This window comes from Macrotis lagotis, chromosome 5, assembly GCF_037893015.1.
Source record: "Macrotis lagotis isolate mMagLag1 chromosome 5, bilby.v1.9.chrom.fasta, whole genome shotgun sequence".
Classification (NCBI taxonomy): domain Eukaryota; kingdom Metazoa; phylum Chordata; class Mammalia; order Peramelemorphia; family Peramelidae; genus Macrotis; species Macrotis lagotis.
Window position 1 is genome coordinate 245,323,353 of NC_133662.1, and position 24,910 is coordinate 245,348,262.

Sequence of the window (24,910 nt, forward strand, 5' to 3'; positions counted from 1 at the left end):
TTTGCTGCTGATAGTTCTGTGACTTTTAACAAGTCAGCTACGTTCCTTGGATTAGGGCTTCCTCAACTATGGAATGAAAATAATTTCTACCCTGCTTACCCCACAGTGAGATAATAGAAGTCCAAAGCATATTAAAAATAAGGTGCTATATACATGTAAGATATCACCTACAGTTCAGAAATCATTTTCTAACTAATGTGAAAGTTGTCACAATAAAAAATTGGGCTACAAGTCCTAAAAAATGAAAAAAATATTTTTTTAAAAAAAGAAAAAACATATATGTTCAATAACAGCAAGGAAATGATATAATAAACTTAATTTTAAGGAATTTATTTGAAAAAAGATGATGTGGCAATATACAATGAAGGTATATAATGTACTCAGTACATTCACTAGTCACAGATCAAGACCAAACACTGAAACTGATGAATAACAAGGTATTTGGCCACTAATTGCAATTTTTCAAGAAACAGATTGATCTTTTTTAGAAAAAGAGAAGACATTTGGGATGTGACAAAAGTTACAAGATAGACAAATCATATTTGGAAACCATGATATTGAGTTACCATGTGGGAGAAAAACAAAATTCCTTTCTCCTTCCAGTTCCTTTCCTGATCCTAACTCAGATGCTACGACTGGTCTGTAGAACCAAGACAAACTCCAAGCCAAGGATTTTACTGCCATCTCCCCAGACTGAAGTCTGTCCAAACCATGGGGTAGCTAGCTCCTTCTGGACCTTATGTCTTCAGGGCTAGAAGTAGACATTCTATTTAGGCATTACCTACTAAATGTCTTATTACAATTCCTGCTATCAAGGTACCAAAGGCAATGGCAAAAGCTATCCCACGTCGACAGGCCAACTGTTTCACAGTCAAAAGATCCCCAACTGTTGAAACGGAACACTGGGACATTTCTTCCAGCATCATGAGCTCATCAGTTTGATTCTCAGCTCTAATGGAATCAGACAAAATAAGTTCTGTGAAGCCTTCTGATTCTAGTCCTGGTGCATCTGTAGTGACAAAGAGGACATCAGGGTTGGCCAAGGTACACTCATTGTCACAATTATCACTCTCAACCACAAGAGATGCCATCTATATAATCTCTGGCACATAGCATCTGCTTTGTCAGGGTAAAGGTCATCCAAATGTTTCTAGTGGGTGTTGGACAATGAATGGGGGAGACTGGCCAAAGGATTTTTAAGGCCATGAATTCCAATTAACACCATGCATGTAGTTTCCAAGCATTGTTTGTCTGGACCTGGGATTCATATTACCAGATGCCATAAGCCAAGGGGGTTTTGTAAAATGTTCTGCCTCACATCCATGTATCACTGGACAAAATCTCATGAACAGTGAAAGAAAACTTCTCATTTTAACCCTGAAATTATGCTCTAACACTATTAGCTTTTGTAACTTAGTATTGTTGATACTGTCATGGTATTATTCAGCAGATATATTAATTTTTGTTCAGATTGACTACAAACTATGCTGTACAAACCACACATCTACTGTTTTCATATACAATCACAAGTTTGAGTCATTAAAAAAATAAATCAAATTGAATAATCCTAGATATTAGAACAACTGCCATTTTCAGGTATTTTATTTCTTTTTCTTTTTCTTTTTTTTTGCAAGGCAAATGGGGTTATGTGGCTTGCCCAAGGCCACACAGCTAGGTCATTATTAAGTGTCTGAGACCAGATTTGAACCCAGGTACTCCTGAATCCAAGGCCGGTGCTTTATCCACTGCGTCACCTAGCTGCCCCCATTTCTTTCTTTAATGATAGAGAGCCCCTTTGCTATGTGATTTGAAGTAAATCACTTTCTACCTCTCTGGACCTCTTTCTTATTTGTAAAATGAGAATATCATGATTAACTAGACTAGGGGTATATGGGCTAAAACCCAGATTTAAATCTCATCTAGGACATTTACTTCCTGTGTGTTCTTGGACAGTCACTTCCCCCTCCTCCATGATCTCTAAGGTCTCTACCAAAATCACCACACTGGTAGAGCAAGGTCCCCAAATGAGAAACTGCCTAGAACAGAGACTTGGAATATTCCTGCAATTAGGTGATAACTGAACTGGGTGAAAAGTTTGTTTCTGCCTTAAAATGACCAAACTTTTCATTAGGGCAGATAATCAGGAAGTAGTAGACCATGTCTACAGAAATCCTTTCCCCCTCTCTTTCTGCCTCTCTGACTTGGTCTTTTCCTCCCTCCCCCTCTTTCTCTGTCTTTCTTTGTTTCTGTCTATCTCTCCTAGAGAGGGCAATACAACAAATAAGAAGGCAGCATTTAGTTACCTGTATTAGCACTGTGACTTGTTTCTTTCAGCCCAGCCCGGATTTGTGCCTAAAAAAAAAAAATCACAACCATCTATGTGATTCTAAATGGAAATTCTCCACTACAGTCCTGATGAAAGGTTCTGAATTTTTTTTTAGGTTTTTTGCAAGGCAAATGGAGTTAGGTGGCTTGCCCAAGGCCACACAGCTAGGTCATTATTAAGTGTCTGAGCCCAGATTTGAACCCAGGTACTCCTGACTCCAGGGCCGGTGCTTTATCCACTGCGCACCTAGCCACCCCAGGTTCTGAATTTAAACTCCTAAATTTTCAGAGCAGGGCTGTGGTGTCTGCCTCCCATGGCCCTGAAGGTGAAATTCCAATTGAATTCAGCAGTTCCTCAGTGGCCGCTGGGAAAGGCCTTTGGAGGGATATGAAGAAACCTGGAACAACAGACTGTGCTTTCAATAAATTTACAATCTAATTAAAGGAACAAAAAGTAGACATGACTATCATATGAGAGGGAGTGACCTGAGGCATAAGAGGAGACCTGGTAAAGTGATGAACAGAAATCAGTATCATCACAATGTCATCAGAGGGGAAGTGTCATGGGAAAAATGGTGTATGTGGAGGGTCTTAAAGGAAAGGAAGAGGTGGGGTGGGGTAAGGGGCCAGTATGAGCAAAGATCAGCCAAGGGATACATATATGAGGGATCCCAGAATTCCACTACATAAAAAAATAAGTAACATTTAAAAACTAAGAACCATTTCCCCATTGATCAAAGGATGTGAACAGGCAGTTTTCAAAGAAAAATCAGTTATCTATATTCCTATGAAAAATAGTCTCATTCACTAATGATTAGAGAATAACAAATTAAAACAACTCTGAGAAACCACCTCAGCCTAATCAGAAATGACAAATGCTGGAGGAAATGAGGAAAAAATTAGTACACTGATGACTTGCTGGTGGATTTGTGAACTGATCCTACCATTCTAGAGAGCAATTTGGAACTGTGACCAAAGTGCTATCCAACAATATCACTACCAGGTCTGTATCTCAAAAAGATCAAAGAAAAAAGAAAAGGTGCTATATGTACAAAAATATTTATAGTAGCTTTTGTGGTGGAAAAAATTAGAAATTGAGGAATTGGGGAATTATTGAACAAGATGTGGTAGAGGACTGAATGGAATACAAGTGTGCTATAAGAAATGAGGAGGAAGGATGGTTTTATAAAAACATAAAACTATGAACTGAGGCAGAGTGAAGGCAAAGTGGAAGAACCAGAGATCACTATGCACAGGAACAAAGATGTTATAATGATGGTCAACTGTAAAAGACTTGGTTAATCAGATCAGTACAATGATCCAAGACAATTCTAAAGGATTCATAATGAAAAAACGCTATCTCCCTCCCAAGAGAAAACTAATAAACTCTGAGTACAAACAGAAGCTTGGTTTTTTCACTTTATTTTTCTTGGTTTTTGGTGAGACAATACAGAAATGTTTTGCATGATTTCACAGGTATAACTGATTATCAGACTGCTTACCTTCCCAGTGACTGATCCCAAGAACAGAATAGCAGCTCAACTCTAGCCTCCAGTCCAGATGGCAGCATGTAGAGGAATAACTTTGATAGGAATCTCAGGGCAAAGAGAAGCCTGGATTTTGGAAGCTCTGAAATTGCTGAGCTTTATAGTGGGCTGACGAGTTGAGTCTAACCCCAAGCTACTGGAACTTCCACCCACGAAGAAGCTGACAGACTCAAACCACTGTCAAGTTTTACTTGTTTCAGAAAGTGTAGAAAGGGAATAATATGACATCCCCAGTCTGCTTAGCTCATAGGGATAGGCTTTTTATAAATGCTCAGACCCTGGGAAATAAGTGCCATTGTTCCCATTTTACAAATGAGGAATTTGAGGTAAGAGCTGATTTGCTCAGGATCACACAGCTATATGCTCTGAGTATTTGCAATAGCTCCATAAAAATGCCAATTGTCACAATTATTAATGGACACTAACATGTTACTATATTGTAGAGAGGGCCAAGTATGACCACTGCAGCCTTCATTTGTTTTGCAGTTATATACCTGTAGCTTCTGAGGTTGAAGCCCCAGACCACCCAGCATCATGGCAACAGTTGAGCTGGGCAACCGTATCATCGAGGACCACAGGCAGCTGGACCTCAGGGATGAAATTATATTAAAATATCTCATTCCAAGAGGCCCAGCTATCAGGCCTGGATCAGTTCTCCAGCCTCTGTGTAACATATCATACGAGATGTGGTTTGATAAGCGTGGTCTGATATAGAGTAAGGAACAAAGAGGTACTGTTTAGCATAGAGGAATGACTGGAATGAGGAAAAGAATGTGGTCTGAGGGTACAAAAGATTGTAAGAAAAGTGAATAAAGAGACTCCATTTTGAAAGCACAAGTGAGTCCCGTCTCTCTGTTCAACTTTTTGGTATGAAAACTTTCTCTGCTTAAGCTGCTGGGACAGCCTGGCCTCTCAACACCATATGACAGGGAGTGGGAGCTCTGGAAAGCATTATTGTCCATTTACCTGCTCAGCAGCTTGACTCCAGCTTGTCTTTAGAATGTATATGAAATAAAAGAGGCTTTGAAAGAAGACACAGACTATCAATCCCAACCACAGTCCTATGGGAGAAAAGAAGAATTCCTGTTAAGAACTAAACTGACATATTTTGTTTCTTAAACACTATGGCTTCCTCCCATTTTCATGGTCATTCTTGTGCTGTGTCAAGATCACAAAGTCAGATTTAGGGCTTTTAGAATCATAATTCCTCATAACGTGAATAGAGGTCAGGCCTCAATCAACAAGCATTTTTAAAGAATGTAGTCTAAGAGGTGAGATGTGCTACAAGTTATTACCCATACCAAGAGAAAAACTAAAACAAGTAGTCCTCCCCTCAAGGAGTTTACATTCTATCAGGGAAATGGAACAACAATCAGGGATGAGGAGATGTAGGGAACATCCTTCTAGTGATGACCTTCCTCTAGGGCAGGGTTGGGGAACTTCAACCTGTAGGCTGTAGTGGTCTGGCATTGCCAAGGCAACCACAGGTGGGGACTCGAAATTCAATAAATCTAGTAGCTTTTTAGGGGTGAATTAATTAAATGTTAGACAAAATATAGCCAGTGAATGATATTTTAAATAGCCAGCTGGTTTTTGGCAGAAAAAATATTCCCCACCTCTTGCTTTAGGGGCAAAGAGCTGGAATAATTCTCAGGACTGAGAAATTTTTGTTGGTGGGATAAATTTGTAAAGTCTTCATGCTGTGAGAACATTTTGAACTGGGCTTTCAAGACAAATAGGACTGAGATGGCCATGTCAAGTGAGGAAAGAGGCAATATGGGCAGAGTAAACCACAGACATTCTAGAATTCAAGGCAGGATTTTCATCCTTTTAGACTGACTTATATAGAACCTATAATGCAGAGTTAGTGAGAGAGAGAGAGAGTGTGTGTGTGTGTGTGTGTGTGTGTGTGTGTGGGTGTGTGGGTGTGTAAATAGCTCACATTTATATAACACCCACCAAATACCAGGCCCTGAGCCCTGAGCTTTTTATAAATGCTCAGACCCTGGGAAATAAGTACCATTATTCCCATTTTACAGATGAAGAATTTGAGGTAAGAGTGATTTTCGGGGCGGCTAGGTGGCGTAGTGGATAAAGCACTGGCCCTGGAGTCAGGAGTACCTGGGTTCAAATCCGGTCTCAGACACTTAATAATTACCTAGCTGTGTGGCCTTGGGCAAGTCACTTAACCCCATTTGCCTTGCAAAAAAAACCTAAAAAAAAAAAAAAGAGTGATTTGCTCAGGATCACACAGCTAGTAAATGTCAGAGGCCAAACTCTGGCCTCCCTGACTCCAGTCCTGGTGCTCTATCCACAGTTCCACCTCTGTCTATATAATATTTATGAATGTTTTTAAATTTGTAAATATAATCCACACACCTGTTTGCCCTGTAATCGGCTCTTCCTATTGGACCCTGTTAGACTACAGGGTTTAAATCAGGGGCATTTCAATTGGTTTTTGTATTCCTGGTACTTGACACATAAGGACTACTTAATAAATTCTTCTTCACTCATTTCTTTTTTTTTTCTTTTTTTTTTGTAGGTTTTTGCAAGGCAAATGGGGTTAAGTGGCTTGCCCAAGGCCACACAGCTAGGTAATTATTAAGTGTCTGAGACCGCATTTGAACCCAGGTACTCCTGACTCCAGGGCTGGTGCTTTATCCACTGTACCACCTAGCCAACCCCTTCCTTCATTTCTTTACAGTATTATTTATATATAAAATCAAGATTTCAGGCTGTCTGAGACATTATTTATATATTTTAGCTAGATGTAAAGGCACCAATGTAATTTATGTCATCATCCCCACCAAAAGGGAAAAAACCCAAGAGAAAGATGAATCAATAGTTGCTGGTCCCTCTCTAGAGTCTGTTCATCTAGTCTCTTAGAAAAAGGTAATAACAGTACAATGACTCCCCTTGATGTGGTACTTTTAGGATTTTAAAAGCATTCCTCATAGTCATCCTGCATGAGGTTCGGATAAGTTAAGAAATTTACTTAGTGGTTACAGACCTACCAATCATCAGGTCTGAATTTTGAACCTAGGTACAAATTACTCAATGTACTGACTATCCATATTGGCTCTTTTGGACAGGGATAACAATTAACTACAGGGGGATGAAGGTTCAAAATGAAGGGATATTCTAGGAACCTCTGAAAATGAATGAATATTTACTAAACCCCTTCTATGTGGTAGGTATGGTATTGGAGATCCAGAATCAAAAAATGAAATCATCTGCTTGCAAGGCCTTACATTCTAAGGAGAGAGATGACAAGGATGGATATAAATGCATACAGCACAAATATAAACTGAACAAATGCAATAAATACAAAAAACAAACACAATGAACTCCAAGGAAGTTTGGGAAGAAAGTAGCAGTTGAGGGGCCAAGAAAAGGCATCACGTACAAAATTTGTTCTCAAAGGACAACAGTGACACTGTAATAGAGAGGTAAAGAGAGAGTACATATGGGAAAGCCAGGGCAAAGGTGCTGAGATGGGAGATGAGTGTCCTGTAAGAGGAAGAGGAAGCCAATTTGGCTGGATCACAAAGGGCAAGATGGAGAATAATATCCAATGACTTTGGGGCCAAGTTACATAGGGCTTCCATTTTATTCTAAGAGCAAGAGGAAACCTTGGAGCTGCTTGAAGAGGGGATCAAATATGTGCATGAGGAAAATTACTTTGGCAGCATAAGGACAGCCTGGATGGGAAGAGTCTTGAGGTGTTGTGAGATCTAGATCAGAGCTGAAGAGGACCCGGGGATAGCAGGGTGAGAAGCCCTGAACTAACCCAGTCTGGCCTTTCTGTTTTCCAATAGATTCTTTATATTTCATATAGTTTTTCCATTTTATTTTCTTTTTAGGTTTTTTTTTTTTTTGCAAGGCAAACGGGGTTAAGTGGCTTGCCCAAGGCCACACAGCTAGGCAATTATTAAGTGTCTGAGACCAGATTTGAACCCAGGTACTCCTGACTCCAAGGCCAGTGCTTTATCCACTACGCCACCTAGCTGCCCCTATTTTATTTTCACTGATAAATTGTTTTTACATCATCTTCACTTCTAAACACGTATCTTCTCTTTCTATTCGAAAGGCCATCCCTTATCACAGAGGATAAAAAGAGGGGAAAAAAGGCAATTTCCACAGTTCATTGGTTCAGTTAAGAGTGAATCACTGAGTATTCCAACACGTACCTACTATCCCAAGTTTAGCAGCAAACATCAGTGATACTCCCATCGGAAAACCTATAACATAATAGCCGACAGCACTCAAAACAGCCCCAATCTTTTGCCTTCCTAAGCCTCTCAGGATTCCACTACAGGTTGCCTAAAGAAGAAAAGAGTAATAACTAGCATTTAACTAATGCTTTAAAGTTTGTGAACTGCTTTAAAAATATCCCCTCATGGAGACCCTGGGAAGGAGATGCTATTATTAATCCCTTTTTTAGCATTGAGTAAATTCAGGCAGACAAAGGGTGAGGGACTTGCCCAGGATCACACAGCTAGAATATCTGAGACAAGATCTTCCTGAGACCAGGACCAGCACTCTATCCATAGCGCCACCCGGTTGCAGAAGTGGGGTGATCTGAGCAATAGCTTATCTGGACTTTAAGGTCCAGTAATATACCAGAAATTTGATAATTTCTAATATGGTCAAGGTTACTTTGCCCCTGAGCACCTGAACCTTAAGATGTGGCCACAAACTGGCTGTTGTTACCCTGAACAAGTCACTTTACCTTTGGGGACCTTAGCTGCCACTTATGTACAAAGAAGGGTTTGGATGAGAGGTCCCTTCAGTTCTAAACCTAAGATCTTATGAGTCTGAGACTCTTATAGAGCAATTAAGAAGGACATTAAGATCTATCAGTATCCCAAAATAGTTCAGTTTCCAAATTAAAGTTGGCAAAAAGAATTAACATTGTGAAACTTCTGATTACTAAAACAAGAAAACACAAATATAAGACATATAACCATAAAGAGAGAGTGGAGAGAAAAGCAAGCTCCATCTTATCCTAAAGTATCTCAGACTTCTGAGTGGGAATATAGGAGAAAAGAGTTGGGAATCAGGAGATGACCTCTAATTTAGATCAGCAGGAAAGGCAACTTAAGAAGGGATCATTCTTGGCCAAGGTCTGGGATGCTGGAATCATTAGCCTTCCAGATTCATGAAGAACATATGAACTAGAGGACAACAAATGCAAACCCACTTTTTAAAACATTGCCCTTCAGATAGAGAGCCAGGTGTCAATACTCACTGCCATTGCATCAAATAGGTGGAAAGGAATAAATATAGGCATCATCTGACTCACCACGGCGATGATGTCTCTGTGGGAAGAAGACAAAGCAAATATCAGCCCTGGGCTAGGCCTATACACACTACTCAAGCAACTTTTTTGATGGCCAGTACTGCCATGACTAGAGTGTCAGTCTCCAAACTAGATAGCACTGAAACGATTCCAATAAAACAATTGTCAAGGAAATTTTAAAGAGCACATACTGCTAACAAAATGACAACTGTAAACTCAACAGTGAATTATCATTTTTTTTTTGCAAAACAATGAAAAACATTAGTTTGAAACTTCCTTGTGACTAGTGACAATTAATAGAAGCCTTGACCAAAACATCATCTCTTTGAATTTCAGTTCCTCATCTATCAAATGGAGATGGTAACTTGAAACTCTCCCACATCACAGGGTTGTAAGAATAAAATAATAAAGGATGTTGGAGCACTCTAGCCTTTTGAAATGTAATCAACAATTATAAAAATGTAGACTGAATCAACAAAAACTGAAAATGCATTCTGAACCCAAGCTTGGCTCTACAGAAGAGTTGAAAAAATGAGCCTCTTTTCCTTCCCTGCAAAGGTGGGAAGATATGGGTGTGAAACTACACAGTGTTATTTATGATCATTGGTTTGGTTAGTTTTGCTGAACTTGTTTTCATTTCCTTCTAAATCTGGTACAAGAGATGAGGGGAGGGGAGAAAAAGGAAAAGATGGGAAATGTTTTACAACAAAAGACATCTACAAAAAAGGTAAAATTTGAAGATCAACAAAACTAAATGTGGCCCTCTCATTAATAGCACTATACCCAGCCACTGAGAGATGTCTAGCACATGTATCTGACACATTTAGACAGATAAAATTCTTTGATTAAGACAGGCATGACAATACTAGGATAATTCCAAGGACTTCAGATCTTTCGGGCAAGGGGTGAGAGTAGAGTAGTCCAACTTTACCCCCATGTGAGAGAGTCTGGGCACACAAGGTTTTTGCTATATTGCATTTTTTGGAAGTACTTTCATGTAGCTCAGTGGCGTCAAACTCAAGGACTTGCAGGCCACATACTAACTTAGAAAACCACAATTATCTATGTTGTATTGTAATTTTATTCATGTTGCCAGACATTTCCCAATTTCATTTGGTTCTGATTTAGTCTGTTCTCTGGAGCCCCTGGCCTTGTGTATGACACCTCTGATCTAGATAATACTCATCCTCAACAAAGCAAGGCTTAGCCCATAAAACTGAAGCTATTCTCTCAGGATTTACATACTTATCGCTGGTAAACACATAAGCCACCACATCCTTCAGAGCTGCAAACATGATGGCTATCATGATGGCACAAACTCCTGAAAAAGACAGAACAACAGAATTTTTAGACACTGGTCTAGGATAAAGGGTTTGGAGGATACAATCATTGAAGAAATCTAACAGTTCCAAGAGTGACTCATGGGACAACAAAGTGGAAAAGACTTTCAGATCTGAGGGGCTTGCCTTCACTCACAGGGCAAGAACCCTTCTCCAACCCTGCAGATGAAGGAATGCACCTCCAGTCTTTGCCTGTTATTCAAAAAATGAAATCTGCTCTCTTAGCAGCCCATTCCACTGTCAGAGTACTGTTGGCAGAAATGTCACATGTGGAAAAATCTGCTTCCTTATTTTCTGGTCTTTGTTCTGATCTCTGGAGCAGCGATCACTTTACTAGATCACCTTTGAGGACTTAAGGACAGTTCTCATAATTACCCTTGGTTATCTACTAAGGAAGAGCTAAATACATGATGGATTATAAATGTAAGAGAATAGCATAGGGGCAGCTAGGTGGCATAGTGGATAAAGCACTGGCCCTGGAGTCAGGAGTACCTGGGTTCAAATCCAGTCTCAGACACTTAATAATAACCTAGCTGTGTGGCCTTGGGCAAGTCACTTAACCCCATCTGCCTTGCAAAAACCTTAAAAAAAGAGAGAGAGAATAGCATAGCACCATAAGAAATGACAAAATGGATTGTTTAAGAAACTGGGAAGATTTCTCTAATATAAAGTGAATAGAACCAGGAAAACAATTAATACCATGACAACAATATAAAGAAAAATTTTAGAACTCTGATCAATGCAATGATATAAGACATGAGTCCAGAGAACCAAAAAGGTAACACATTTCCGACCTGCTGCCAAAGAGGTAATAGTCTTTTAAGGTTATAAATATACAATAATGTTAAGCATATTTCCACGTTAATCATGTTGTGAAAGAGGAATCAGAATAAAAAAGAAACAAAGGGAAAAAACACAAGAAAGAAAAACAAAAAGCAAAATAAAAAAGTGAAAATGTTGGTATTTTCCATCATGAGTCTTTTAGAATTCTCTTTGATCACTATATTGCTTAGGAGAGCTAAGTCTATCACAGCTGATCATCTCACAATGTTGCAATTTCTGTGTACAATGTTCTCCTGGTTCTGCTCACTTTACTTGACATTGGTTCATGTTAAGTCTTTCCAGGTTTTTCTGAAATCCATCTGCTCATTATTTCTAATAGTGCAATAATATTATATTACATTCACATACCACAACTTGTTCAGCCATTCTCCAGGTGACGGGCATTACCTCAATTTCCAGTTCTTTGCCAATACAAAGAGAACTGCTAGGAATATATATGAGTATCTTTTCCCCTCCCTTTTTTGATAACTTTGGAATACAGATCTGTAATATTTCTGGGTCAAAGAGTATGCACAGTTTTATAGTCCTTCGGATATAGTTCCAAATTGCTCCACAGAATGGTTGGATCAGTTCCAAACAGTACATTAGTGTCTCAGTGCTCCCACATCCCCTCCAATATTTCCTTTTCTATCATATTAGCCAATCTGATAGATGTGAGGAGGTGTGTGTGTGTGTGTGTGTGTGTGTGTGTGTGTGTGTGTGTGTGAAAATCAAGGTTAAGTGACTAGCTCAGGGTCACACTGCTAGTAAGTCTGAGGGAAGATTTGAACCCATGTCTTCCTGACTTTAGGGCCAGTGCTCTATCTACTGTGTCACCTAGCTGCCCCCAAAGAGGTGATAGTTTTAAAATTCAGAGTAAGATATAGATCTGAACACAACCAGCTGGTATGAGAATTTGTTTTTGCTAGACTCTGCATATTTGTTAAAAGAGTTTTTTTTTATTTTATTGTTCAAAGTTGGGGTGGGGTTGGGAAGAACAGGTGTGAAGGAAAGGTAATTTTGTAAACATAAATTAATAGAAATATGAAGGACAGAATGAATCAGGGAAGAGGGATAACTATGGGGTATTTTGTAAGTAAAATTTTCTTTCCCCCTAAAAAACAAAAGTAGAACTTCAGATTTACCCCTGCTCAATTTTATGTCATTGGTTCCAACTCAAGGCTCTAAGGCATTGAATTCCTTTCTGAAGCCTGACTGGTCATGGAGAGTGTGTGTGTGTGTGTGTGTGTGTGCACGCGCGCTCTGGACAAATGTAGGTTTGCTTTCTATATCTTTATCCTTCTCTCTCTTTATCCGAGCTTTTGTAGGTTTCCTTCTCATCTCTTCAAGACAATGAGGCTTAGAAAAGAGCTATTCAGTAACTACCAGGAGAGGTTGATGGACAAAGTAGGATGATAGAGATGGAGTCAGAAGACCTGGAATCCATGAGAATTCAATGCCTTCATATAATAATGTTGGTCCTTCATTCTCAAAGAAGACCATGACACATCAGGGAGGTGATGCCATAACAAGCACATGACTTGGAGTTGAGTGAGGGAGTGCTATGCTAGGTCACCAGTCTCACTTTTTCCTCTGGAGCCATCTGAGTCCAGTGACCAGATATGGATCAAGATGACTGGAGATGATCCTGGATGTGAATCAATCAGGGTTAAATGACTTGCCCAAGGTCATACAACTCTTGAATCCAAGCCAGTGCTCTACACACTACTAGATAGATAAATAAATGAATACTTCCAGATTTCTCAAAACATTAAGACTAGTGATATTCAGAGGGCATAACTGAAAAAGAACATAGGAGAAGCCTTTAAAGAAAGTGATCTCAAAGTTTACAGCTATGAGGTGGCTCTCTGTGTGATGTTAACAGTAACAAATCAAATTAAGATTGGAAATGAAGAAAACAGTACTAATCATTTATGTGAACATACTGCATCAGATCAGCGACAATCCAGAGACTAAAAGTAGGTTATTGAGTTTTTTGAAAGATTATGGACATGAATCAGTTCCTTAAGGAAATTCTGAAGTCTGAGAGTCACAATCTATGATGGACCCACTCAATTAAATCAGGAAGCAGCACATCTCCAAGCTGGACACATGCCAGGTAGAAGTGCCACCTACCTGTATAGAGCGATGCCATGACAGCAGCCTGCCATGCCTGATCTGTGTTTCCTGCCCCTAAAGCATTGCCCACTCGGAAACTGGCAGCCACACTAAGGCTAAGTGGCACCTAAAATGAAAAAGACCAAACATACATCAAAACCAAAGGCATGCCCCAGATTACCCAAGTCCAAGCTTACAGATCCTGCCTGGGCCCAGCACAGTATGACAGGAAAAAAACTACACAATAGAGAGGAAAGAATGCTGAAGCCCCTTCAGCAGGCAGCCTTGCCTGGACATCAATGCAACTTGCCTGGATATATTTTTCTCCTCTCTCTCCCGATGCCCCATCCTCCCCTAATGCTGGGGCCATCTCCTCTCACAGTGCCTTCTCTCTGTATCTTGCACATACCTCTACATGCACAAACACCCCTCTATCTCCATTAAGCTCCTATGGGTCAGGGTCTGGTTTACTTTTTGTTTTGTACCTCCAAAACTGAGACTAATAAATAACTATTTATGAATGACAATTTCCTTCTAATGGCTCCTCTGTCACCATCTCCCTATGGTGTTGTGGAGTAGCCTCCAGCAGCTGCCCTCCCAACCAATGCAAGTAAAAGGTTCCCTCAGGACTTTTTCTACAAGAACCCTGGGTGGGTTTGGGGGCAGCTGTCTTGCTCCCTTTCACTCGGTCTCCTGGTGCTTCCTCCCTTTAGCCCACTGGAGCTGCTCACAGACCGAGAACCACATGCAAGGCCCCTGTCCCAGCCTCCTAGGGTCCTCAGGTCAAGAAGGCCTGGATCTTCTTGTCTTTTAGGGCCCACCTCACCCAGCGAGAAGGCCAGCTTCTTGAGAGCAGATGGAGCTTTTTCTATTGGTGTCCTCAGTAGTTGGTATACAGGAGGGGCTTAATACTTAATCATTTATTTCCAGGAAGTGTGATTTCTGAACAACAATAAGCCTATATGAGTGCCGAGTCACGAAGGGCAGTGGTTCCTTTCATTAAGGGACCCCTATGTGACAAAGACACCTCTTATTCTGGTTTTGGTTTTTTTTTTGGCAAGTTCACCCAGCTAAGTAAATATTAAATGGCTGAGGCAGGATTTGAATTCAGGTCCTTCTGTGCTCTATCCGCAGTACCACCTTAGCTGCCCCTTATTAATTCATATATAAAAGGTATTGATTGCTTGGCAGGAGAAAGGGGTAGATTATTAATAGTTAGAAAAGGAGTCAGTGCAACAATTATCAAACACTGGGTGTATCAACAAAGCCCTTTTTGAAAAGGCCCTTGAGAACCTCATGTTCCACTTAGACCAACATCTCACACCCTATACCAAAACAAGATCCAAATGGATGCAGGATTTAGACATAAAAGACAATATTATAAGCAATCTAGAAGATCAAGGACTAGTTTACCTGTCAGATCAATGGAAGGGGAGCAGTTTATGACCAAGGAAGAGATGGAGAACAACATTAAAAACAAACTAGACAATTTTGATTACATTAAATTAAAAAGCTTTTGCACAGACAAAACCATTGTAACCAAGATCAAAAGAAATGTAGTAAATTGGAAAACAATTTTTACAACTAATATTTCTGACAAAGGACTCATTTTTAAATTATACAGAGAACTGAGTCAAATTTTTTAAAAAACAAGCCATTCCCCAATTGACAAATGGTCAAAGGATATGCAAAGGCAATTTACAGATGAGGAAATCAAAACAATACAAAGTCATATGAAAAATTGCTCTAAATCACTACTTATTAGAGAAATGCAAATTAAAGCATCTCTGAGATACCACCTCACACCTCTCAGACTGGCCAATATGACCAGAAAGGACAATGATCAATGTTAGAAGGGATGTGGGAAATCTGGGACACTAATACATTGTTGGTGGAGCTGTGAACTCATCCAACCTTCCTGGAGAACAATTTGGAATTATGCTCAAAGGGCGACAAAAATGTGCATACCCTTTGATCCAGCAATACCACTACTGAGTCTGTACCCTGAAAAGATAATGAAAAAGGGTGAAAACATCTCTTGCACAAAAATATTCATAGCAGTCCTGTTTGTGGTGGCAAAGAATTGGAAATTAAGTGAATGTCCTTTGATTGGGGAATGGCTTGTGATATATGTATGTCATAGAACATTATTATTGTTCTATTAGAAAACAGGAGGGATGGAAATTCAGGGAAGCCTGGAAGGATTTGCATGAACTGATGCTGAGCGAGATGAGCAGAACCAAAACACTGTATACCCTAACAGCAATATGGGGGTGATGATCAATCTCCATGGACTCACTCATTCCATCAGTGCAACAATCAGGAACAATTTTGGGGTATCTGCAATAGAGAATACCATCTGTATCTAGAGAAAGAATTGTGGAGTTTGAATAAAGACCAAAGACTATTATTCAATTTAGATCAATGTAAACCATGGAAACAATGTAAAGCCTAACAGACGGCCTTCTGTGGGGTGAGGGGGGAGGGAAGTGAGATTAGGGGAAAAATTGTAAAATTCAAAATAAATAAAATCTTTCTTAAAAAAAAAGTCTAACTACAAGGGCTGTTTGCACTGGAGTCAGCAGGGCCTGGACAGACCTTGGAGTTCTCTGATGAACTCTGGGTAATGGTCCCCTTCTCAGAACAAGGCTTTTAAACGCATAAAACAAAATATGCAGCATCACAAAGGAAACCGGTCATGTTGACTCGGTTTTCACAGATCCAGGTTAATGAGCCCTGATTTATTAGTCCAACCCCCTTATTTTATAGATGAGGAAATGGCGGCCCAGGGAGATTAAACTGATTGGGAGTAAGTCAGAATCAGCATTTGAATGCAGGCCTCACTCCAAATTTAGCAGTGGCTTCCACTCTCCTTTGTCTTATGGAGGCAACTTAGTAACTTACAATTAGGCCATAAATTTCAGATGAATAAGAATCAAAGAAGTCTTTTCCTAGTACTCGGAAAAACTATTTGAAAAATCAAACTAATTCAATGAACAGACTGCATCAGAAGAGGAAAAGATGTTTTTCAGAGGAAAAGCCTGCCTGAACAGGTATCAATTAGAGGGACTTGACTCAAATTTCACTCCAAAGGAGGCCTTTTCAATTCTTATTTTTAAAAAACAGGCTTGTTTCCTCCCAAATAAAAGGACAGAATTGGCCTGGGATTCTCTTTTTTTAAAAAATTTTTGTATTTATTTAATGGGGTTTGAGTGACTTGCCCAAGGTCACACAACTAGGCGATTATTAAGTGTCTGAGGCAGGATTTGAACACCAGTTCTCCTGACTCCCAGGCCAATGCTCTATCCGATGTACCACCTAGCTGCCCCTGGGATTCTTTTAAAGGTTCCTTCTAGCCCAGATGAGGCAGCAGGATGGTACAGTGGATACAATCAGGCCTGGAATAAGCAGCTTCATCTTCCTAAATTCAAATCTGACCTCGGGTACTTACCAACTGTATGACCCAGGGAAAGGGACTTAGTTCTGATTGCCTCAATGTCTTTGTGTATGAAATGGAAAAAGTAAAACCATAAAAAAAACTCTAAATGGAATCCCAAAGAATCAGACATGCCTGGAAAACTACCTCAAATGGTCTATACCTAAAATCCATCTTAGTGTCCCTCATCTTTGGACTGTCCTCAGTCAAAGACAGTAGGCCTCCTTTCATTCCTCTTGACCATTTCTTGGTTCTTTGAACCTCCAGCACTTAGAAATAATACTAGGACAGTACATTATTAGAGTTAGTTACTTGGGCTATTTCAAATAATACATAGGTGAATTTATTGTAAGCATCAGAAATGTGAATATAAATAATTGAGCATGGTACTTCAATTATTTGTAGTCTTAATCATGGATTCCAGGTTACCAGAGGAGAGATATAAGCCTGGATCTTCTCATTCCAAATCTTTCCAAAATGTCATATTACCCCTAAAGATGAGGCTCTACTTCCTCAGTTAACATATAGATTTAATCTAAGACTATTTAAGTTCCCAAATTATTTCTGGCCAACTGCTGTGAAGTTCACCCAGATGAAAAAGAGGGTAGGGACATCAACAGTTATGTATTTCTATGTAAAAGCATTTCACAGAGGCAGAATTACATTTACCCCTGTGATCTGTTCCGGGTCACCAATAAGAGAAGCGCACATCAAACAACTCTGCATCCTCCATCCTGCCAATTTGCAAAAAAAAAAAAGGTAAGGAGTATCAATGGTAAGGGATTGAATTCAGACCCATGAATTTGTTTTATGTAGAGCTGTGAACTGGTCCAACCATGCTGGAAAGCAATTTGAAAAATTACTAAACTGCCCATACCCTTTGATCCAGAAAGCTCAAGAAATCTAAGTCAGAAAGTCCCACACTAAAATATTCATAGAAGCATTTTCTGTGATAGCAAAGAACTAGAAGTAAAGTACATGCTCACTGATAAGAGAATGGTTAATTATGCTATATGAATATAATGGGATATTACACTCAAGAAGACATAAATGTGAAAAATTCAGAGAAGTATGAGAACATGAAACAACACACAAGTACAAGAAACAATACAAAGTTAAGTGAGTAAGATTCAAGAAAACTGTAGACACAATGTAAATGGAAAGATAACAAAAACACAAAAACTATTCACCATATATAACTATAATGGCCAAGCTTGGCATCAGAGAAAATATGAGAAAATAGTTTTCCTTCCTTCTTTGCAGAAGTTGAGGAATTATGACTGTGGAGCACTGCATGTACCATTGATTAATTTTACTGAACTGCTTTCCCTCTCCCTTTTCTGCTTTATTCTTTCTTACATGAGATAGCTTGCTGAGGAGGAGAGGGGAGAAGAATATATTTAGAAATGAAAGTGATGTGAAAATAAAAGACATTAATAAATCTTTAAAAGTTTAAAAAACTCTTCAAGGAAAATATGACAAATTCATTATATCAAATTTTAGAAGATGGGAGTCAAAAATAGATCGGGGGGGGGGCAGCTAGGTGGTGCAGTGGATAGAGCACTGGCCTTGGAGTCAGGAGTACCTGAATTCAAGTCTGGCCTCAGACACTTAATAATTACCTAGCTGTGTGGCCTTTGGCAAGCCACTTAACCCCATTGCCTTGCAAAAAAAAAAACAACTAAAAAAAAAGATCCGGGCCCAAGTTCAAGTCTAAACCCTATCACTACAATATAACTTTGGGTGGGTTATCTCACATCTTGATGCCTCAGTTTTCCAAACTATTACTTAAAGGGACAGGCAAAAATGATCTCAGTATCATTATGAACCCCAAAGTTTCACAATTATATGTGTTAAAGCATAACAATTATCAGATCCATTTGATCTTGGGTTAAACACAAAGCAAATGGAATACTATGATATCAGAAAGATCAATTCAATTTATTTAATAAATATTTACAAGTTATTCACTCAGACCTATGAAATATCTTAGCAAAATTAATATTTTATAATATTTCTATATTTATACATAATATATTTATAATTATACAATATTTATATATATTTATAATAGATTTATAAAAATATAGAAAGAAATAAAAGTTTTTGGAACAATTAAATATCAGCCTGGAAAAGTCAATTCAGAATATGTTCAACTAAATATGAGATAGTTCAGAAATCAAAGAATTAAAGATTAAAGTTAAGTGGAATAATAATTATTCCAGTTCAAAAGAGAAGATAAATTCCTAAAGAAATAGTTGGGAATATCATGCCTCCATGGCTCAGCACATAGTAGGGGCTTAATAAATGTTTACTGATTGATTATAAAATAAGATTGAAGTATACGCATCACTAAAAATAAAGCATAGAGAGGAAAATAAGCATAGAGAGGAAAAATCTGAGAGAATGGACTCTAGATCCAACACTATCCATTGTACAATGAAGCTAACTTCTCTTTGCCTCCATGACACCAAATATCAACAGCATAGTATAATGGGGCAGCTAGGTGGCTCAACGGATAGAGCACTGGTCTTAGAGCCAGGAGGATGGGAGTTTGAATCCAGTCTCAGATATATGACTCTTACTAGTCATCTGACCTTGGACAAGTCACTTAAACCCTGACTGCTTTGCAGCCAGGTCTATCTCCAGTCGGCCTGATTCATATCTGGCCACTGGATCCAGATGGTTCAGGAGGAGAAAGTGAGATTGGTGACTTAGCACAGCACCCCCTTCCCCTGTTTTCTTTGAGAACGAAGGACAAAAAATCCAAACAGTATAATAGGACTTATAACCAAGAATTACTTAACTTACAAAGCTCAGTATAATCTTACAGGGGCAAAAATAAATCTTTAAAGGAATAAAGGGCTTTGAAATATTTTTCATGAAAGAGTGGAGTAGGAAACTATTTTGAAATGCAAACACAAGAATTAGGAGAAACCTAGAAAAGTAAATATATTTGAATAACTGGAAAGGGCTATATTAGGATACAGTGCCAACAATCTAAGGGGAAGAAAAAAAAATCAAATTTTCCATAATCTTAATAACTTCAAAGGGCACTGATGGAGTTAAATAAGAAAAAATAGAGATCCTGGCTGCACATTAAAATATACTATTGTAGAAAAGAGGTACCTTCTGAAACTTGTAAATAATTGAGATGTATAAAAAGAAAAGTATAATCTGGGCCCAAACACTTAACGATTACCTAGCTGTGTGCCCTTGGCCAAGCCACTTAACCCCATTTGCCTTGTAAAAGAAAAGTATAGAAATATGGGGAAAGCGATGGGAAGAGTAGGTATCAGGTGACCCTTGCTCTTATTTACACTGGACAAAGGAAGACAGTACACACACACACACACACACACACACACACACACACACACACACAGAATTTGGTATAGAAATAAACTTATCGGGGCGGCTAGGTGGCGCAGTGGATAAAGCACTGGGCCTGGAGTCAGGAGTACCTGGGTTCAAATGTGGTCTCAGACACTTATTACCTAGCTGTGTGGCCTTGGGCAAGCCACTTAACCCCACTTGCCTTGCAAAATCCTAAAAATAAATAAATAAACAAATAAATAAATGAATGAATAAATAAATAAATAAATAAATAAATAAATAAATGAAATTTATCCACCTCAACAAAGGAACAAGTGGAGATCAGGAAAAGAAGAAGAATTAGGGTTAACACCAGGGAGAAATAGTGGCAAGCAAAATAAACTTCCTAATCTTGAAAGGAAGAATAAAAAGGAGAAAAAAAGAGAAAAGAACTGGAATCTAAGGGGGTGCCCAATGATTGAGGAACTGTAGCATATAAATGTAATGGAATATGAAAAAGATGACTTCAGAAAATTCTGGTAAGTTAGAACTAAAATAGGAACGAAGTGGGAAGAATCAAGAGAATACTATAAACAATAATAATGTATTAAATATTTTTAAAGACTTAAGAACCTTGATCAAAGCAAGGACTAATTAATATCACAAGAAGATGAATGATGAAGCACATTACCCACACCTCCTGACAGAGATATGATGGACTCAAGGTACAGAAATTTTTGGACATATATGGATTTGTTTTGCTATATTATGTTTATTTGTTACCAGGTTTTTTTGTTTTTTGTTTTTGTCTTTCTTAATTAGGGGTATAGTTGTGAGTTTGATGGGAGAGAAGCTAGTAACAGTGAAACAATAAGAGAGGGTTATTAAAAATTTTTTTACAAATGAAAACAGACAAATAGAACATTTGGGAAAATAGCATGTGGAATTAAACACTTAAAAATAGTTAGCAGTCTGAAATACAGATTCACAATTAAATATATAATTCACTTTTGTGTTTTGCTGTGAATATGAAAGTGCTAATGGGGGGGGGTGTTTAAGTACAGAATAATTTTATTTTCAGCAAAATCAACAACTTCCTGACACTACCACAATTGTTCTGACTCATAAAACAGTCATTAGCACAAGGTGGGACTTTGCTGCTAGCATACGTCCTGGACATCAGGAGACAGCTTCACCAACTTGCAATCATAGAACCGAGTGTGACTCCCACAGTCCTGTATAAGGGAGGGCCTGATCCCTGACCCTGAAATCTTACCATGTAGGCTGCAGAGGACAGTTCATAGATGATAGCCTGGGCTCCAAGTGTTGTCATATTAATCATTCCTAAGAAAAGGACATAGTCACATTTTTTTCGGTTAATTTAAACAAATATTTTTGTGGAGAGAAGGCTTGTCCTAATTCGGAAGGTGAGAAGGATGCAGACTACTGCATCAGACAACTGCTCAGAAATACAAACCCAATGGATGTGGCTGCATGGGACAAGTGCCTTTTTGAGACCTCACATATCTCTTTAAAGGAAGGAGTTCTTAGGTCAACAAAATTGTGGGTGATACAGTCATCACTGTTATCTACTGGGCATGGTCTGTGGCTGAAGCAAGAAACCAAAGGACAAAAGCAATCAGGCTTAAAAGAAGCCTCTGACAAGGCCTTCGTGTTCCTTCTGCCCAGTCACAGAAGGCAAACAAAATGAATAAGAACCTATCCATACACATCTAAGCACTGGATATAAGTCTTCCCTAGTTCCATAAATGAATCTCATCCCCCCATGTCTCCTACAGCTTGTGTGAAAGGACACAAGTACACATGTGTAGCCAATTCCTAAAGGAGGCTGAGGTCATGTTTAGGCTCTGAAAAACTCAGACCCCCCCCAAAAAAGAGTCAATCAGGATTCTGAGTTGTTTTAAAATCAGATGATCTCTACCACTACTCCAAATGATTTTGCAGAAGCTACCTATTAAGGATTACCAAAGCCCAGTTTGACTAAAAAAAATTGGTCATTTCTACACAGGCAGACACAAATACCCATGGAAATCTAATACAAGGCAGAAGGAAGCAGAAGCCAAGTTTATATTTCTTTAAGGCTCCAGAGACATAGTAATTTGCATAGCTGAGGAGAGATGCATATTGTGGATTGTGGACTAACCTGTGAGAAAGGTTCCAACTTCGAAGGTCCACCATTCAATGCACACCATGAGCATGCTGGGAACAGCTAGCTGAATAAAGGCACCCCACTCCTGAAAACACTCAGCAGACCAACCTGGAGGAGAGAAGGAAAGCCTGGTACCAAGGTTCTTGCCTCCAGATCAGCCCTCGTCCTCTAGACAGAGGAGCCTGAGTACAGTCAACAGACTATGGACTCATTGGAATGACAGGTGGAAGCCCCATAAGCAGCAATTCTTTAACAGTCACTGCTACGACAGACTTAACTTTCAAGGGGATTTATCTTTCTGCAAAATGTGAGCCTCAAATAAGCCTCTGGCCCTAAGATGGTGCTGGATGCCTCCGTCACACGGTACAATGACCAAGGAGACTCCAGCCCATCTTCTTAGCCTTCCTCCTTTTCATTAGTCCAACTATCCTGTCCTGAGAGAGTGGACTCTAGATCCAATACTCTATCCACTGTACCACGAAGCTAACTTCTTTTTGCCTCCATGACACCAAATGATCAGCAGTGGTATAATGGGGCAACTAGTTGGCTCAATGGATAAAGCACTGGCCTTGGAGCTATCTGGGAGTTTGAATCCAGTCTCAGACACTTGATTCTTACTAGTTGCATGACCAAGGCTTCTTAGTGCGAAGAGCAAGGCATTGTTATGTTTGGATCCTTGCTCACTCATCCTTAATCCAACTCACATTTATTAACTGCCAACTATGGGCAAGACCCAGGGCAGGTGCTGATGACACAAGAGACCAAAATAGCAGCACCTTCCCCCAGAAGCCCCTATGGTATATGGATGCTGACTCATTGACCCCTTTGCTGCATGTGTTGTGGCAGAGAACCCTGTGCTCCCGGACATGCTCTGCTCTCTGGCTCCTGCCTGGTTCTGCTCTGGTCCATTGTACCCTTCTTGCTCAGCATCTTTCAGGGAGCTTTCATCAACATCTCCCTCCACGCATGGAATGTCCCTGTTCTGGGCCCTCTTCCCTTCTCCCTCCCATCTTTCACAGTGATCGCATCACCTCCCATGGGAACATCATTTCAAGATCAGCACCATTCTAAATCTGTTCCTGTCACATAAGAGGTACTTAATCAATGGTTGCTGACAGACTCATACTTGGCCCCAGTCACATGGGAGAATGCTTCTTTAGAGCTGGGCCTCCAGGGCTTGTTTGAACCAGTTCTGGGATTTCATGTTCCTCCAACAGCTTCTCAGCCTTTGAGCTAGTTATTGCTTTGTTCTGCCTTTAGCAAGGACTGTTAATAATCCTCATCTTTAAGCTGTGACAGCTTATTCAAAGGCCAGCCTCTGTTTGTTCTTCTAGAATTCTTGTTTCCTATGGGGGTTCTGCCTTTTCCTCTGATGATCTTGTAATCTCTCATTAAGAAGCTAAAATGATGAACTTGTTTTAAATTAGGACAGACCTCCTAATATCTTTTTTTTGCCAGAACAAAATTTCCTATGACAGGTTCCAAATGCTGGCTTTCTCCCCCGTTGCTTTCCTAGTTTCGAAAGACAGTACTCCTGATGTATAGCTACGGACTGCCCTCCCCACACCCATAAGCCCCTTTGACTTCCTACTACTCCCGCCGGCCTTTTACAGAGTCTGAAGCTTAAAAGTCTGAAGTCACACCACGATACAGTCCAAGAAGCTTATGTCTTTTATCAAAGAACAGACTTGGTTTGGAAACCTTAAGAGCTTTCAAAGCATCTTATTGTTGTTCAGTCATGTCCCAACTCTTTGTGATCCCATGTGGGGTTTTCTTGGCAAAGATAATTGAGCGGTTTGCCATTTCCTTCTCCAACAAATAAATTTAATAACTTACTCTTTTATCTCTTAGTTTTAAGTTTTTATAGAAATATGTAGCAATAGCAAGCTATTGCTTACTCATATATTTATATATATATATGAAATGGCCAGCACTTATCTTGTACTCTAAGGCCAAGTTCTCTACATATGTTAATTCATTTGATCTTCACAACAACTGTGTGAGAGAGCTGTGATTATGATCTCCATTTTACAGATGAGGAAACAGGCACAGAGAGGGTTGTGACTTGCCCAGGGACACACAGCTAGTACCTGTCTGGGTAGGATTCAAACTCTAGTCTTCCTGATCCCAGGCCACATGGTCTAGTGACTGTGCCCCCTTGCTGCATAGTTAATTTATTCAGGCAACCAAAGATTTAAGTCTTTCTATAAGAAAAAAACCCTAAATTTCCTCTAAGCAATATTTATTTCATCAGGATTAAGAGGGAAAAGTCCACTGACTAGAATTTTATTTTATTTAGGGGCTCCACTGAGAAAAATGACAAGAACTCCCTCTTAGTTAACAACCATCTCTTTAAGAAAGACAAAAAAGGATCCTGCAATATACAGAAGTGATCGTACCTCCCCAGGTCTCCACATGGATCTTTTTCCACCATACATAGAGGAAAAGAAGAAAGGCCTGGGTGAACTGAGATGTTGTGTTGGCCCAAGCAGAGCCCCTGCAGGAGATGAGGTGACAATAGTTATCCAATAGTTA

General features: G+C 39.4%; 1 protein-coding gene across 1 annotated transcript in view; it reads right to left on the reverse strand.

Moving 5' to 3' along the window:
- Positions 1-314: 314 nt before the first annotated feature.
- LOC141488844 (multidrug and toxin extrusion protein 2-like) overlaps positions 315-24,910 on the reverse strand; it is a 45,131-nt gene continuing 20,535 nt past the window's right edge. Inside the window, exons 8-17 of the mRNA XM_074189248.1 lie at positions 24,775-24,872; positions 22,370-22,483; positions 21,482-21,549; positions 13,473-13,581; positions 10,420-10,495; positions 9,124-9,193; positions 8,063-8,195; positions 4,839-4,933; positions 2,304-2,352; positions 315-1,009 (exon numbers count right to left, since the gene is read on the reverse strand). Coding sequence (XP_074045349.1) covers positions 771-1,009; positions 2,304-2,352; positions 4,839-4,933; positions 8,063-8,195; positions 9,124-9,193; positions 10,420-10,495; positions 13,473-13,581; positions 21,482-21,549; positions 22,370-22,483; positions 24,775-24,872 — 1,051 coding nt within the window. The 3' untranslated portion in view covers positions 315-770. The remainder of the gene's footprint in view (positions 1,010-2,303; positions 2,353-4,838; positions 4,934-8,062; positions 8,196-9,123; positions 9,194-10,419; positions 10,496-13,472; positions 13,582-21,481; positions 21,550-22,369; positions 22,484-24,774; positions 24,873-24,910) is intronic.